The 18,725-nt window shown below is 44.2% G+C and overlaps 1 protein-coding gene across 1 annotated transcript in view; it reads right to left on the bottom strand.

Moving 5' to 3' along the window:
* The window catches only part of dlgap2a (discs, large (Drosophila) homolog-associated protein 2a), a 36,534-nt gene extending 18,658 nt beyond the window's left edge, over window positions 1-17,876 (bottom strand). The window contains exons 1-5 of the mRNA XM_047016276.1: window positions 16,716-17,876; window positions 9,660-9,877; window positions 3,304-3,372; window positions 1,985-2,150; window positions 844-1,063 (exon numbers count right to left, since the gene is read on the bottom strand). Coding sequence (XP_046872232.1) covers window positions 844-1,063; window positions 1,985-2,150; window positions 3,304-3,372; window positions 9,660-9,877; window positions 16,716-17,861 — 1,819 coding nt within the window. The 5' untranslated portion in view covers window positions 17,862-17,876. The remainder of the gene's footprint in view (window positions 1-843; window positions 1,064-1,984; window positions 2,151-3,303; window positions 3,373-9,659; window positions 9,878-16,715) is intronic.
* Window positions 17,877-18,725: the final 849 nt, after the last annotated feature.

The following is an 18,725-nucleotide window of genomic DNA, read 5'->3' as shown; positions in this document are numbered from 1 at the left end:
CTTAACATATGTATATAAATATATTTGTAAATCAGTGTTACATTCAAAACTTATTTTACACAACATAAATAAACATTGATGTCCAGACAAAACAATCTCTTAAGGTAACTTTTGTGTCTGTGATGGTTGCCTTTGTAATTTGCATTCTCAGACACAACAATGTGTGGTAACTGACTTGAAGAATCTGTGGGAGGAAAACCTCAAAGCCAGAAAATGTGGTGCAAATAAGGAATATGCATGTCTAAGTGCATGAAGATACATATTTTGTCTGGAAAACCTGTGTTTGTGTGATCATCCATCTTGCTACATAGGATACTTCTCAGCCAAGGTATCAGACCAGAACGTTCCGATCTGTATCATCAGTGGCATCATGACACAAAGTAACGGATCCAAATCAAAGACGAAATGCAGTTGCTACCTAATTCTACAAAGGTCTGATGAGACTTTTGAATGTTTTCAATGTCCCTGCAGCATCATTTCAATAGGGTTCATAGCTTTACTTTCTGATGCGTCCAATGAATGAGCAGATGAAGCGTTGTATTGTAAATGCAGTACGGTGAATAGGCTCAACTCACAATATGTACATTCATAAAATCAACAGCGATGAGACAAGAAAACATGGTCCATGCAAAAGTAGTCGCAGTTTTGTGAAGCATATCACAGGTATATCACAGCATATACCAAGTTTGTGTGTTAATTAAATAATTATCCTAATATGAACTTTTCTGCAGTCAGGAGAGGACTACATGTCTTGTCATAAAGCTAAAACTGTATGCAGGTACTGTTTACTGTATATACAGTGTCCACAAATATGCATAATGTTTGTATCGCCTCTAGCCTTACCTGTAGTGGACCTGATGGTGGATGTGACAGTGGAGGAGGCCATGGAAGGTATGCAGTCGTCTTCCTGGGAGTACCCAGCCTGGATGGCCCGCAGGTAGCTGTGGCTTCTGGTCCTAAAGCAGCCAGGCAGGTCCAAGGCTTCCATAGCCTGGGACTCCACCTCGCTGAACACCGACTCACACACAGATTCAAACTGACCATTCATCTCCGTCTCGCTGACCTGCGAGGAATATGAAGGAGTTACAGATTCTCCCCTCTCAATGTACTATGGGACATTTATGCTTGCTTTTTAAAATGAATTTGTTGGCATTATTGAGATTGTCATATGTAGTTAAATTGTAAATATATATGTAAACATACTTTAATTACAGTATGTGGCCTCTCTTTAAGTGAACAGGAAAATGTTTCCTTTTGCAAACGCAGCACACAGCTGAAAAACGAAATGTTCATTGTGCAACATTCATTTTCATCTGATGAAAACCTGTCCACCCATAACCATATAGGAGGGGAGAGATGGATACAATCAAGGTCAGTCTGTATGATGACAAACTCAATGAGCTGTCCCTCCTTGAATCTCCTGCAAGATTGTGTTTCTTGACTTTTACAGAATTATTATTTGGCTTACATTCTGAATTATCCTTAGATATCCATCTTACGATTCAGAGATACCAATTCAGTCAAGTTGAAATGGATCGATGCCTATCTCCCTCTTCCCATTTGGCAATCTTAAGAATCGGAGATAACAATCCTGTTCTATCACAAGATGTATTATCTGGTAATGACCTCTGCAAGGTGCCGTGGAGGCAAAGATAGAGATAGGGAATTAGGGGGGAGTGAGGTTGAGCTTTTAAGACACAGGACAAGTCAATAAACCCCTGTTTAAGAGTAAGATTCAGATCACAAAATGGATTCAATCTCATTTTGTGCACATAAAAACATGTTCATGGCTCAAATGCAGCAGTGAGATGTAATCTTGAGCATCTCATCTACTTGGCTGGCGCCTTGTGTCTGTGTGCATGCGGGTATGTGTATATATGCACAGTATGTGTACTGTGTGTGTTTAAACTCAGAAGTGGTTCATTTATTCCCTAATTTAATAATTCATCACAGAATCATCAAACAAACAGCAAAATAAACTCACCTGGCTAACTTGGCTTACACAACTAGCCTGACTGAGCGTGCTGACAGCCCGCATGTAGCTCTGGTTCCTTGAGCGAAACTGGGGTGCTTGGGAGTTGTAGTTTATGGCGGGTTCCAGAGCCATGCTGGGGTGCATATCTCTGGTGGCTTGCAAGTGGTAGCTCTGACTAAACATATAGAGAAAAAGAGCGAGCATTATATACAAATATATATATATACTTTTGGAAACCTAAACTTCTATGTGAGACTGACAATTGACATTTTGTCCCTTAAGAGGAAATTTTTGTTTTTCTTTCCACTAAATCATTGCTGTGTTCAACAGCATCCTCAAAATTGTAATTCGATTTGCAATTGTGCTGAAGCATCTAATCAATGCTTGGAAATGAGGGAAATGCAAATAAGGAGCTAGTTAGGAAGCAAGCATTCCTGAAAGAGCATCGGACTATCACCCAGGTCAATTAAATGTGCTGCCCCAGAAGGATAAGAGTGAAGTGGCTAATAGGTAGTTAGGCTTTAAATCTGCTTCAGTTTTTCAGGAAGGAAACATACAGAGGCAGAGACAGACGTGTGGAGTTCAAATGAATAATACTGAGAGAGCATTAGGAAAACCTGAAAAGGTGAGCTCCTCTTCCATGTGCCTAATTCTAATGTCAGATGTGGATGAGTAAGCACTTTTTGTGTTGTCACAAAAGCTGGCTTCTTCCATGATGTAAATGTCACTGTAATTAAAACTCTTTCTATCCGTCTTGTCAACGCCAGACCTAATGGTTGTTTTCCACAGGATTCATCACCAATAGCAGTCATCCATGTAGAGAGAAACAAGATTGCCGGGCAAGATTCCTTCCTAAAAGGAGAGTTCCAAATGGCTGGACAAGATTCCATCCTAAGATGAACGTCAGCAATGAGCTTGAAGATGATGGTAAAGTGCGGTGTCTGTAACAACAACTACATCATTTACCCAAACACCAAACATGCCACTACTACTAAGGTAAGATCAAACCAACACTGGCTTCCACATTGATGGTAATTCAAGGTATGATTTCGATTGGACAATGGTTTTCAAGGCTCCAACAGCAGAATGGCTTGTGGTAAGTCAACCTCGTCTTATATATTTGGTTTAATGGTGCCATAAGGGTTGGCAGAGTGGCGAGATTGCCCCGTCTGACCTTTCATTGACTGGCGAGTGTTTGCTCTGTGAGGTGTTCTTATTGAGTCTGTCAGCAGGGCTCCATGCCAGCTGGCCTGCAACTCTGACCACTGCAAGATGGCAGAGGCAGAAAGCCTGTCCAGAAAGCTAGGAGCCTACGTGCTTGTATTCACCTTAAGTCTGCAGCAAAATTGGTGATGTAGTTACGCACGTCACTGTTCATTTTATCCAAACGGTAAAAGCTGTGGGTAGAGAGAGAAAGACACGGGGGTTACAGAGTTTTCTGGTGAGGGAGAGGCGGGGTGGGGTGGAAGTGAACGTGTCAGATACCACTGCACACCACTATGGGTTCTGATCTGTATGGGTTTTGGGGTCGGGTAGCAGAGGGTTTTCAATGTTTGCTTGAGGTGTAGAGTACACCAGCACCGCAAGAGCTGCAAACATTCAGGTGACACTTTTCAGGACAAGATGGCAATTGGAAACTAACTTATGGAGTGTGGAAATGTTTCAGCTGTTAGTTGATAGGAGTGCTTGGACATGGACGATTCACCTTGTGATATTGCCAATGACAGAAGCAAGACATCATGTAATGGAAGGATCAATCAATTTATGTTTTTCAAGAGACATATGAATTCAGAAAAAATACCAAGTCCAAAAAAGACAATCATAAGTTACTGTATACTGTATGTAAAAGTGTCAACCAAACTCTTCAAACAACCACATTTTAAAGCAAAATATTTGTTCAAATCAAACAAAACCTGGACATAATAGGACATCATTTCGACCTTAACTTGGAATGTAACTTTGCAGTGTGACAAATGAAAAACATCCCTTGAAAGCACACAGGCTGAGGTATAAAATGAGCATTCTTTTACCCATCTCCGCTGTATGGAGATATCTATAGCAGTTGGTTGAGCTGATGGAAGCTGCTCCATAAAAGAGATTTCCCCTTTATCAATTCTACCCAGGCGCATTTGGCTGTAATGTCTCTTAACGGGTGCTAATGCACTTCCATTGTCGTCAAATATTAAACTGTGCTGGAAATTAAACTGAGATGGAAATCTAGGACTTTCTCCCTCTTTGGTCTTTTCATGTTGCTAGTGAATGGGGACGCTTGTATTATTTCAGCGGTTAAACAAAGGTTTACAGAGACAAAGCCACAGTACGGAGCTCTATAAACACAGAGAGAGCGAGATAAGTCATATTTGATGGTATATGTTGAGTGGATAATGCAGGGTGCTAAGAGAAGCAACATAGAAAGGGAGAAAAAGAAAGGAGCAAGACAAGGAAGGAGAGAGAAAGAAAGAGAAGGAGAAAAAGAGTTAGTTATACTGTAGCAGAAAATAAACTCTGGGAAATCTGGGGGTCTAGACTATAACCAGGAAGTCAGCGGAAATGTAACTCAGTAAACAGAGCAGACTCCAAACCCTCAGAGGATAATTATGTTCTTGAATGTTTTTTGTCAATATAATAGACGATAATGTGCAGTGAAGTTCAAATTTGACTTACAGTGGTAAAGATAGGACATCACTATATGATGCACAGGACAGTATCTGTGTCCAATATGAATTCCACAAATAAAGCTACCATCTATGCTACTAAATGGCCATAAGATCAATGACTCTACTGCAGTAGAAGAATAGAGACCTATGATGATCACAAGGAAACACAATACAGAATTGAGAAGTAGGCTTCTATATACATTGGTAAAGATTTTTTCCTTTGGAGCCAAACAAATAAATCAATAGGTACTGTGTGCAGCATACATCATGCAAGACAACAAATCATTTCCTGGTATTTCAAGCTGACCTTGAGATTTGAAGATCAAATATTCATATGCACTGTAATCTGAATGAGTAATACCCTTATGTCAGGAATAAATGATGTCTCATATGTGCTAATTTTGATTAATTACAACTGCTACTCAAAACGGTAATCACAGTTTGAAGTTATTTTAAAACTGCCCAAAATAGCCAGGATTGATTGGCTTGTCTTGCAAAGTCTTTGCCCCATACCTAATGAGAAGGAAGCCATTAAAGAGATTGCTTGTGTGTGTGTGTGCTTGTGTATGCACGTGTGTGTGCGTGTGTGCATGTGTTTTGACCTGCTATCAAACCTTCCACCGATATCAGACCCTACTTATTATGCCTGATTGACTCATTAACTTGACGCGCCGTGTGCTAACACCTGATGTTGCCACTTCTTATCATCATTACTACATCCACTGAACAAGTTCGGCAGGTCCCTTTGTATGCAGAAAAATTCAATACAATTCAATTTATCTCAGTGTTCGCCCGAGAGCTTAGGAAGGACTCCGGGGACTTTAAAGTGCGTCGGACATTACAGATCCCAATAATTATTAATTAAAATGATCATTAACTTTGAGCCCTCTTTGTGAGTGGGTTGTGTTTGCGAAAGGGGGGCAAAGGGCCATGGGAAGACATGGGACACTGATACCTTCTTTATTGGCGTGAAGAAGGGAGCGCCAGGCCCTGTCAGCGAGCGAGCTGGAGAGAGGGCTGATAGAAGTGGGAAGGGATGTTCTCACGGTCACACCATCATCTTCAGGAACCACTGCTGTCAGATTGACACGCCGCCACTGTTCCATGGCCCCCGGGGGGATATCACATTACTACAAGTACAGGGGTAACATCCAACCTGCCCCCCCTCCACCACCACCTCCCTCAAATCCAATCCAATTCCATCCCATTGAGCACTGTGAGCCAGGGTGTGATGAGAGAGTTCTCGTGTTGGGTGCTTCTCAGCAGTAGCGCCACTCGTGCAAGAAGACCCATACAGAAGTGGACTGAGGAATCATCTCTGTAATGTGAGCTCTAAACCAATGACAGATAGGAGATTGAGACAATGAATTGGCCGAAAAAGTATGTAGCAATATTTTTATAAAAATGATCCTGTTTCAATTGTTTTCATACAAAACAGCACGATGTACGGGACGCACCCGATGTACTGCTAGGCTGTAAGTACATTTAAAAATATCACTTTAAACAGTGTTAAAAGAACAGTAAGAATACACTGGGATGTTTCCAAGGGGACTGCAAGAGGACAATGTACAAACGCAAAGGGAGAGCCAATTCTTTGAAACCTTAAGAAAGGAGGTGTGAATTAAAATGTTCCAGTGCAAGCAACCTCAGCCTGGACTGAAACAGGTACTGTCAGGCCCAGCCCTGTCATCGATGGCTGTTAGTGTCAATAGACTCCCAGGCAGGCCACACCAAAAGTCAATATGAGCCATTCAGTATGGACAGCAGGATATCAGCCTAACTGCTCCCAGATACATTGTGTAGAGTGGACTTCTGACTCCCACAATCGCTGCATCTGCATGGAATCATTTTTTATGACTCTGACAAGGTTTGGAATTCTGTCCTCTACACTCCAGACAGTTGTGGCAGAAGAAATCACAAGGTTACAATTGAGTGCTCATTGGGCTAATCAAATGGTTCTGTCTAAATGAAGTGCACTCACAAGATACATTCACACTTTACTCTGCCCTTATAACCTGCAATAATCCTATGAATTAATCAAAGTATTTTTAACAATTCTTTAGTGTAGAACATAGTGCTCCAGACAATAGTGTGAAAATGTAATCAGCTAATCAACACCACACTGTCATTTGCAGAAAAAAGAGGAACAAAAAGAGAATGTTAACAGTATCCAAGAATAACCGCCAGTTGTAAATGTGAGGATGTGAGAGGGAGTCATCGGGGCCAGCTAAGCTGATGTGATGAGTACTACAGCATTCTGTTCGTGTCGCCCACTCTGGTACTATAGTACTGTTTCCATGAAAAGGCCTTGCAGTGAAAGATCGGTCGTTTCACATCCTGTCCGGAATGACAATGAGTGGAGCTCTGTGTTCCATACAGAGAGGGAGGAGGTAGGAACACATGATGAGACACAGGGAGGAGGGCTATCATGACTCAACCAGCAGGGGAAGGGGTCTCCATACTTGTAAAGAACACCACAGTTAAGACTGGGCTGGATCTGTACACTGTATGGATGCAACACAGACTATCTCTATGGCTGAAACAACAACACTGTTGAATGAACACATACTGTTTAAAAAAACAGTTAATGTCTGAACCATTCGTTAAATAAATAATTATTCCAGCTTATGCTGGAATCCTGGATCCTTATGCTGAGCAATATCATCTATCTTCTATTTTGTTTTCAGTGACATTAACTTTGCAAAGAGTGTGTCCCTCTATAGGGGAAACAGGACAATTGCCTATAAAAGGTGGTGCAATGACACAGGCCAGAGGGATTGAACAGGTGCGGCAGACACAGTTTTTCGACCATGTCGATAGTGTGCAGGCACACAAGGCCTGACCACGTGGATTTATGTTTCGGATTATCGTTTTCATTTATGATAACAGTTGTACCCGATCTCCAAGCGAAGTGATTCGAAAGTGGGAGACTCCTTGGAGGTTAGAACAAAAGAAAAGGAGACTCAATCAGTTTTACCACTACAGTTAATACTTTGATAGGTGTCCTGCTCACTCTCTACATCAAAAGTTACATTTGATAAGTACTGTAGGTATTTTATAAGTACTGTAGGTATTTCATAAGTACTGTTGGTAGAACTATTTCGTCTTGATGTTGTGGTGTGTGCAAGAATGTGTATACATAATGCTTTTCTACCTGGTCTATTATGAGCCTGCCAAAAGCAGACCACAGCTGATGAAGGCCTCTACTCTGAGCCTACAGCCTAGGTCTACTCTGAGCCTACAGCCTAGGTCTACTCTGAGCCTACAGCCTAGGTCTACTCTGAGCCTACAGCCTAGGTCTACTCTGAGCCTACAGCCTAGGTCTACTCTGAGCCTACAGCCTAGGTCTACTCTGAGCCTACAGCCTAGGTCTACTCTGAGCCTACAGCCTAGGTCTACTCTGAGCCTACAGCCTAGGTCTACTCTGAGCCTACAGCCTAGGTCTACTCTGAGCCTACAGCCTAGGTCTACTCTGAGCCTACAGCCTAGGTCAGTCAATGCACTAGAATGGCTGACACAGCAGCAAAGGAAGACAGGAAAAATAGATTACGTCCTGAAAGTACTGGTCTGAGAATACGTTTTTTCTTACAATACCACATTAATAAAATAGGCTCCAGAGTAATTACTGTTTTCATATTCCAGAGTGAACAAAGAACAGGTCCCTTTGAGGAGTAATGAAAGAAATGGTGCTTTATCGCAAGAGTGCTCCTTTCAAAATTACACCGGACAAGACGGATCTGCCAAACACCATATAATGTTTTTATGTCTGACATAATACTTAAATTAAAAACTTTATATAGATGAGAATAAAGCAGCGACTGTGGAGAGCAGCATATTCACATATTCCCTGACACAATGAGGACTTTCCTTTCAGTCTCAAAAGAAAATATTCAAACCATTTAGACTGACAGTAACCGGGGGCAACGGCGTTCTCACCGAGGTCCACCTCTGAGTTACGTTTTTAATGACAACACCGTCATGCCAATGTAAAGCTGTTAATAGCTTGTCACATAAATTGATGAGAATATGAATGATTAGTGTTGCAGGGGTGGGGGATCTGAGGTGACAAGACAATGAGAGAAACATTGACATGAACACATGGAGCCATAGAACGAGTCACAAATAGACAATTAGTAAAACCTACGATGGTAAAGGGAAAGAGTGAGGGCCATTGGGGAATTTGTACAGGGCTGCAATAATGAATGAGTAACTTAGGTGGATAGGGTGCCATTCTATCCCCCTTCCATTAATTTTCTCATACTGATATCTGCATACAGAAAGCTGGATGGCAACCCTTTAGCTCCTAACCATGATAATTCAAAACAAAGATGTGACTCAGACAGCGATTGTAAATAGGAAAACAACTTTGTTATTAAATCACCAGTCCTTAATATGTTCCACCGTCAATGTTGTAGGTTCAATTGCTTCATCCCATCATCGAACGTATGTTGTGATATAATTCCATCTAAGTCTGATTTGTTCTAACGTCATGCTATTACCATCCTAACCTTCAATTATCTCTATCATTTCATTTTCCCTCTCTGCATCTGCTTTATGTCCCATGTAATCCTCCTATGATGATTTCTGCTGATAAAAAGTTTATTTTATCGAGCATCTAGATCCTTGCATCGGTGGAAAGAGACTATAACAAGTCTGAATACATTCAAATCTATTTAGTGCAGACCTATTTATGGCATAAGAAATGATCATTTGAGCTTATGTTGCCATTGTCTACTGGGCATGCTGTAGTTGAAGCCCACCTATTTAAACTCACCAGTTTAGGCAGAGGGTCACATTTGGACTATTCAAGACTGCTGTTGCAAGGTTATTCAAACGATGCATTGAACAGAAACCATCTAGATATTTAGAGCATCTTTGCCCTTGCACATTGGCAAAGTGAATGTCTGGTTATTTCTATATGTCGGTTTGTATTTTATATTTACAATTCATTATGATTTTTTCTTTAGTATCCCTGTGTGTGAGAAAGGTGATATTTACATAAAAAAGTTATTGTTATAAAATGTTACCTCTGGGAGTCTAACATTTCTCTTGGTCGCTGGGCAATAGCCTTGACCAGGGCATCCGGCCGGATACTCTTCTGTGGGGAGGTCTTGGGACTGGAGTCAGACTCTCCGCTCTCCTCGTCGCCCATGGCTTTGACGTAGCTGCTGCTTCGCATCCTCCGACAGGGGATCTCGTCATCCTTGCCCCCCCCAGGGTAGCCCGCCCACTCATCCTGGGGCACCTAAAGTGGACACACACAAAATAAACTGTAAACAAGTCTCAGTACATTATTTAGTTTATAGTGGAAACAATTCAGGGCGGCCTAACAGTTCTTGACAGTTTGCGGTTTGCTTTCCGGCCTTACATGTCCCTCACCTCCTATAGTTTAGGAAAAGTTCTGCAGTGAGTGTGAAGAACATATTGGTTTGGGTTACAGTTTATAGGGAGTATATTTTATATGATTACGTAGTAGTAGCGAGTGTAAAATATTTACACATTTATTATTTATCATGTTTATTGGTCAAATGAAAATAGTACATGAGATCAGAGAGTGTTAAATAGAATGTGAAGCAATTTCCTCCCCAGTCTAAGTAAAAACGATTTATCTAGGTATTGGTTGTACTGTAAATGCAGCCATAAAAAAGAAATACATGTTGTACAAATATTTGATGAAAGCAATTGAGGGTTCCTGCACAGGCATCATCCTAACCCATGAAACATTCCTTCTCCTCAGTCGCAAATCTACTCTGCTCACTATTCAATGAGACACCAGTGTCTGCATTGGCAGTGCAATATCAGAGTGTTTGCATAAAATGACAGTGCATCAGGAGGGTACAAAAGCCGAGACTCGGATCTCTTGCCTCAGTGGCTGGTGGTAAACAAACCACAGCCCCACACCGGGGTAGGCTGACTGTACTGTCACAACGTTTACTGACCACCAAGCTGTCAAAGACCATAAACCAAACATCCATACTGATCAGGTGCAGTTAGCTAGAATGGCCTGGATTACCAGTGTGTGAAAATGCATGTTCTGTAACCTCTTGGCAAACTGAAGCTTTGAGGTTATTATGTGATTCCACTGGCCGTATAGAAGTTGCGGAGTCCATTAAAGCTGTAGAGCAACTGCTCTGGTTCAATGAACTGATGAGGACAGTTTGAGCTTGTGAAGCTTGTTTCAATATCACAAGACCATTAAACACACACGTTGACTATATCTCCTTCTTCTTTCTCCTCTCTCTCTCTCTCTCTCTCTCTCTCTCTCTCTCTCTCTCTCTCTCTCTCTCTCTCTCTCCCTCTCTCTCTCTCTCTCTCTTTAGTTAAAAAAGTACAACAGAGTTCAATTACCAACACAACTGCTGAAACTGAGTCAGGGTATATAGAATACAAGCCATCAGAGAAAACAATGCATCACTGAGGGTACATGCTTGTCAGGCGTTTTCCTTTTGAACCGTCAAATCTGTCATTTCATTTCCAATTCATTTTCCTAAGTCACTCAGCATTTGTATGGGTTAGTCAGCCAAACAGAGGAAATGTGAGAGAACATGGCTGCCTTTACGACTTGGGCCGTGCACTCCTCATAAAGCATGACATCGTCAGTGATCATCAAACCCTACGTCGGTGTCGAAGGTCGCTGGTCGAAGGTAATACACCAACTGTTACTGTAGGTTTCCCCCGTCACTGATGTGGTTTGTAAAATGGCTGAGTCAGACCACTGGGATGCTTGAGGAAAGATATGACATGTCTTAGGCCCAGCTATTGTTTGACCAATCACATTATGACAAAATACCTGAGAGAGGTGATTGGGAGAGAAGGCAGGGTAATGACATGGTCATGTCTGTTATTATTTGATTGGCTGGGGCATCCATTACTTCTACTTGTGTATGGAAACATGTCAGTCATAAAGATGGACATAGTATCATAATTTGTTATTTATCATAGTATGTACTGAATCCACTACAATAAATAAAGTATACAAATATAATATTAAGTTAAAGCTTACTGTCTTTCCATCATGTAAACTTCAACTAAATAGCATTGCATGCACACATGCTATGTGTGCAAAATGACATCAGATTAGTATATGCAGTTGCATTTTCTTGAAACAAACTAATATTGTGTCTCAACCTCCTAATTATCCCCCCATTACTGTCATATCTTAGTAAACATGAGCTGTTCAGCTTTGACGTAAATTCCACCACACAGACACACACACACACACAGACACACACACACACATCTGTGATTGTTACATTAACTCCAGTCAGGTCAAATGGCTTTAATAATTGATCAATTAGACTTTCAATTGAAGCAATCCTTTGTGTACCACTGAGAGCTATGGATCAAAAAGCATATCTCTTACTAACAGCATGATCAGTGGTTGGGTACAAATGACAAGCCAATGGGGCTCTGACACTGATGAATTGGTACTGTGTTGGATGATGGAAACCCGATGTGTCTGAAACAATTTATTTCAAAGATGTGAGCACAGGTGTGGATTTAAACACAGCTTTGAAAAGAGCAGAAATATCTTTGGAAGAGATACTTAGAAAGGCATAAGGTATGTACACTTCATACACACACACACATACACACGCACACACAAACACACACATGCAACCACTTTTGTAAAGTCAATACACACAAACATAGTTACACAGAACACACAGACACACCACACAGACATATACACTGCCTTCTAAATGAAGTCGATGGGTTAATTAAGTCTTGGAGGGATTTGATATTTTTAGATGTCTAATTAATGAACAAAACACCCAAGGACAGGTGCAAGCTGTGGTGAGATATTTTTAATTTGGTTTTGCTGATATACTACATAGAGGATGTCCCATCTCCCTTGGAAAGGTAGAACACAGGTCAGGCAGCAGTGTCTGTGTGTGTGTGGATGCTTGTCTGTGTGTGTGCGCGTGCATGCGTGTTTGTGTGTGTGTGTGCATGTCGGCTCCCCGGCCAAATCAACCCAGGGACAGAACAAGGCGATCTGCATCATTAAAACCTACACTATTTATCCTTATTGTCCAAACGTCTCCTGGTCACGCCAAGCCTAGCTTCTTTAAATGTTCTATATAAAGCAGAAAAGACCTATTCAGAACCATGTGCAGCTTCAAAACAATAACGATCTCCTATGCCCCGATAATACAAGATTTCTTATATAACACAATATTATCTAGAGCTTTGGTTCCAAGTTTTTAAAATTGTTTTCAAGTACTCAAATGGTTACATTGGTGGCATTTTTCCAGTAGCTACGGTCTAAGGCTCTGCAGGTCCTATTCCCCTGTATGCTCATTCCCAGCCTTGATCCTTGGCCCCAGTGGGGATCCCCAGGGCCTGGATGTCTCTACAGTTGCCCCCCGGGGTGCTTTTCATTGATTGACTCTGCAGCTCCCCTCCATCCTCAGATCCTCTCTCCAGCCAGAGAACAAAAGTCAGTGTCCTTAAATAGGGACTCAGCCAGCAAAGGACAGCAGGATTGCCCTGCTTTAACAACTCAACCATTGATGATCCTGACCCCCCGCTCCCACCTACAATTTCATTCCCAAGAATTATGAAAATATTCTGTGTTACTGTCTGTCTATTTGTGTTTCAGAGAGCAGTTGTTATTTTCTCATTCGCTGACTCATTTTCTGTTTCATTCACGCTGTCCCTCTGTTTCCTCCCCCTTAATTTGGTTCTTGTTCTTCTACGCTCGAGCTGCATACTGCTCATCGCATTTTACCCCTCCTCGCAATTTCCTCCTCAATCCTTCCATTCGCTCGTCTTCTTCATCTTCCACTCTCTACCCCTCTCTTCCTAGATCTCTCTCCCTCTCTCTTTCTGCCTGGTTTCCTCACAGGGTGAGTTGTTCTCTCCTGTCGCTAGGTTGCCAGGCTCTGTTGTCAGGGCGATGATGGTTTGAGACTCTCTTCCAGCACCTTGGAGCATCACGAGCACAGAATGGATCCTTTCTGTCTCTCCTGAAGCACCGCTCCACAACAGCAATTCTCACCCGTTGACAGCAAATATACAGCAGGGAGCAGGGCTGGGGGGAGGAAGACGAACAACAGCAAGTACGTCTCATAGCCACATCTGAACTGTCAGTGGTGTTACATGTCCCACTAGCTCACTACAGTACTCCCACTGCTTCCTAATCCCTGTGCTGGAGATATTAAAGGCCTCTTCAAGGCCGTGTGAATCTGTGAAGTCCCAGGCTGTGTTCACCCTGTGTCACCCTGTCCTTTCCCCTGACAGAGGCTTGTGCCCTGAAGGATGACAGATGGAGATGTGGATGGCATGTACAGTATAGGACGGTGTAGAGCACACATCTTCTGCATGTCTAGGATGTGCCATAGGAGAGCCTCATGAACGGAACACCTGCACTTATTCTCTTATTTACTGTAACCCACTCCTTGTAGGATGACTGTTGGAGAACCCGTTGGTTTTGGAGGCCATCCAAAATACAGAACTCTGACTTCACATCTAGTTCACGGCTATAAAGATCCCAGTCATGTAGAAAAGTCCCAGTGATCAAAAATGTAGATTTCTGTTCCATTCCAGCTTTCACATTCAATTGTTTGCATTGAATGAAACCCAGTCTTATTCAGCATGCCAGTTCTCCATAACCAGAGTAAGAGACCCCTTTGGGTCATCTTGCGGTCCAGCCTTGGAGACACAAACATCCCTGCCTCTGCAGCACCGCACTACCCTTGGTCTTTAATCATATGGGCCTCCCCCCCAGAACAGCGTCCACAGAGTCCGCACGGCCATTAATTGGCTTATTAAATCCTGCCGCAGCACCCTATCAGCAAAACTATCAAAGCCTAATCCTCACTTTGTTGTCTTTTGGGGAAGAACTGAGAGAGTTGTGTTCATCAGGGGGAAAGCTGAATTAATGGAGGCCGAATGAGACCGGTAAACCAGTGTTATTGTGTCTTGTTGTGACTGCACAGAGTGAGATTGGGCAGAAGTAATGAGAGAGGTGTATCACTGTTAGTATAGGACCTGTTAAAGCAATGATGGGGGGGGGGGGTGAGTGAGAGATAAAAAATTATAGGAAAAAGTGTAGGAAAAAGAGTAAGTGAGAGAGAGATATGGTGGATTGAAAGCGATAGAAAAAAGATGTAGAGAAACCGAGGAAAAGTGACACAAATGTGTTGAGCTGATCGTGTTAAACCCTGTATTCTTCTGTCACTGTCACTACATCAAGCCTGCTGTCATCACCCAAACGGGGCTAACGAGAACTTCAAAAAGGTGTGTGCGTGTATGTGACAGGTTAATTGGGACTAATTTGTGCAATCCGTCTGCCACAGACAGAGAGCAATGGCCCACGGCACATATGATTCCCAACATTTCTCATGTTAGAAGACAAGCCAACATTACTCCATCACTGTCTTTTGCCCTAGTCACCGATTAACCCCCCCACACACAAACACACACATGCACACATTCATAAACACGTGAGAGCACACTTCAATCCCACCAAACTGTCGCTGCTTTTTCACAGATTCACAGGACCAAATCACCCAGTTGTCGAAAGCAAGGACACCTGCAAGGTGACTCCCATCATCAACCCATCTGGAGTGAGCACAAACATCCTCTTCATCCCCCCCTCCAACACCCCCCCCCCCCCCCCCCTCTGAAGCCCTCGTCCTCTGTATTAGCCAGAGATGCTGCAACCACACTGAACAACAACAGGAAGTGAAAGCTTTCCAATGTGACCTATTGTTGGACTAATGTTCATCACTAACAACTCAATCTACCTGCCTGACTGCCTCTGTTGATGAACAGCATCAGGGCCAACATGGCCATCTTTTATCTCCCCTCTGTGAGTGTGGAGTGTGTGTGTATTGGTGTATTTGTTTATATGTGTGTGTGTCTGTCTACTGAGGCTCTCTGGGGTACCTCAGTCTCATGGAGAGGGCACGTCACACCCCTGTGAGGGACGATGTGTCACCGTCCGCCGATCGGATTGATAACGAACGGCTAAAAATAGCCCTGCGGCAGAAAGCGGGCAGATCTATTTTTAGAAGCGCCTGTTTGTGTCGCTGTGCAGACGACAGCGGACACTAAATGACCAAAGCGAGGCACATTAAAGTCAGATGTCATCAATGCCTTGGCGCAAGAGCTTTAGTGCACTTACCGATGAGAAGATTAAAGGAGGCCTTGTTGTTTATTTGGGGCCTCATTTTCAGCCCCTTTTAATGGTAAAGGTAGGATCCAGCTGGTGTACCCTTGATAGGGTTTAGATGCAATAAAGACATTTGGTGTGTCTGGGAGTAATATACTTCCTGTCTATTAACTTCCGACATTTAATAGATACAACCCATTCACAGCCTCTTGGGACTCTGGTTCAGTGGATAAAACAGCTCACTTCATTCTGGGTCCAGGCAGTTGGTTCCTCAATATTAACATCATGTTGACCATACTTCGATGTACAATATATTATGGTGCAGATTGAAGAATTATGTTCGTTATCTTCATGACTATTACCAATATCCATGACTTAGCATTAGTGCAGTGCCACTTTAAACTGAGCCTTCCTACAATGCACCCCAAAAAAACAATCATTGGCCAAGGGGTGAAGCAGTAGGTAAATAAGTAAATAAGTAAGCAGTAAGTACCCTTGATTCAACTGTCGAGCACACAAAAGAAAGTGACACCCCAGTGAGACCCTCCAGAACAGCAGGCTCAAATCTGCATTGATCTTTCCTCGTGTCTTTTCTCTCCCCATACCACATGCTGCCTGGTTTCCTGTGCCAGTCATTGATACAGTAATTGATTTCTTCCCACTGCGTCCTGTTCTATCCACTACTAACCACCTGTGGGGGCTAGGACAGGTGCACACAGCTGCATGGATCGGACAAAGTGAGCAGTAAGAAATAGGATGTCCAGCTGACATGCAGAACATTCTTTTTTAAAGAATCTCTGGCACCAAGCACAAAAATGCATATCTTAAAATTAAACTTTAGGTCCTCCAATAAATGCCCAACAAATGACTAACCAACTTTCTGTTTAAAATGACTATAAAGTGGCCCTAACAAAGCTGGATGTGTGTATTTCCATGAGAGACAGGGCTCTGATTGACTGACCTGTAGGAAGTGGCAGGGTCTGAGGCTGGGTTTGAGGTCGGTGGGGGTCATGGGTTTCTCGAGGTTGAGCGACGACTTGCGGTACGCTTCCTTGGCCTGGCTCACCGTCAGCGTGGACCACGAACTCCTCTTCATGAACTTCCCCTCGGGTGCCATGGCCATGCTCTCGCACGCCGAACACTTGACGTCGTTGTTGCTCTTCGACGTCTTGAGAGACAGCTCCCCCATGTGGCCAGAGTGCACCGAGTCGGGATAGCAGTGGCTCATGTGGTCCGCCGGGTGTCGGGACATGACGCTGGGCGTGCGGTACGTGCTGTCGCTGTCCAGGTTGTCGTCAGAGCTCCACCAGCCACCCGAGCGATGCTTGGCGCTGCCGCCCTCCGACTTACGGTCTTTGCTCTTGCTACGTTTGGAGTGTTTGTGGTGGCTGTGCCCGTGGTGATGGTGATGGTGATGGTGGGAGCCTTCTCGGTGAGAGTCTCCTTTGGTGCCGTTCATCTTGGAGGAACCTTCTAAGGAGTGGGACTTGGTGAACAGCTTCTGGACAGAGTGGACCAGGTGGCGGATGCGTCCGGGGCTCTCGTTGCGCTGCTCTGCGGTGGTGGTGGTGGAGGTCTTCTGGTACTGCAGAGTGTGGAAGCCGTCCCGGTGCAGGGGCATCTGCTTCTCAAACTGGTCCAGCAGATTGGCGGGGATGCGGTTCATCTTGCCGCTACCCCCGCCCCCGCCGCCGCCCCCGCCGCCGCCTCCACCACCACCACCGTGAGACGACGAGCCGCCGTCGTCCCGCTCCCGCGATTCCCTGCTGCCGCCGCCACCACTTTCCCGCGAGCTGTTGCCGTAGTGCATCCTGGGGAAGGTGCTGCTGGAGACAGAGTGGTCGGTAGCCGACATGGCCATGGGGATCACCATGCACTCTGAGTGGATGGAGCTCCGCGGCGAGCAGCGATGGTGCTCCAGGGGGCAGCTCTCGGTGGGGCTGAGGAGGTAAGATGGGGACCGGGACTCGGGGCCTGCCGACACAGGGCCGTGGTGGAGGTGATCCAGGGAGGGGTCGCAGTCAGCCTGTAGGCCGCAGGTGTGGTGTCCGGAGGAGGAGAGCTGGAGCTGGAGGTGGCCTGGCCGGCCGCCGGAAAGGCCCTTCATGTTCCTGGGTGGGGGGGGAGGAGGGGAGTAGCTGTCCTCATCGAAGTGCTGCGAAGGCGACCATGAATACTGCTGGTCTGTGGAAGAGAGAGAGAGAAGGGACAGAGGGAGGGAGAAGGAGAGAGTGAGTGAATTAGAAGGAGAGCAAGAGAGGGAGGTGCAGAGAGGGATGGAGAGATTGAGAGAGAGAGACAGATAGAAGGGGTGAGAGAGAGAAAAAGAGAGAAAGAGCAAGAGAGAGAGAGAGAGAGAGAGAGAGAGAGAGAGAGAGAGAGAGAGAGAGAGAGAGAGAGAGAGAGAGAGAGAGAGAGAGAGAGAGAGAGAGAAAGGGGACACACACATCATTCACATCAACAACTCATTGTGCTAATGTTATCCTCATTTGGATCACCTCATATGGTGCCTTGACTAAACTCAGCAATCATTCCTCCGACAGAAGAGTTTCTGTACACATTTGTCAGCCACCCAAACGAGTAGTTAAACCCCCAAAAAGTAACTAAACATGAAGCAGAAAATAAGATGCCGCACAAGCACACAGACACGATCATTCATCCCTCCTCTGCATATCTGTCTGTGTTTTCCGGGCAGAGCCAGAGGAAGAGACAAGGCGAGGCGACAGGTAGCAGCCTGCATTGCCATTTATCCAATGCAAAGTAAAATAATAGCCTATCATTCTGGAGCGGCCATGTCATCCGTCAAAGCCCTGAGCAGAGCGCTTGGAGGTGGATTGCTGGACGGGCGTGTCCTTGGGAATGGGAGGTATTCTGCTAAACACACACGCACCCCCCCACACACACACATTCAAACACACGTAAGCTGACACTCAAACACACACACACACACACACACGACACCGGCCACAGC

The sequence above is a fragment of the Hypomesus transpacificus genome, chromosome 3 (genome assembly GCF_021917145.1).
Source record: "Hypomesus transpacificus isolate Combined female chromosome 3, fHypTra1, whole genome shotgun sequence".
Lineage (NCBI taxonomy): Eukaryota > Metazoa > Chordata > Actinopteri > Osmeriformes > Osmeridae > Hypomesus > Hypomesus transpacificus.
Note: the sequence above shows the minus strand (reverse complement) of the source record. Positions and strands in the feature narration are given on the sequence as shown.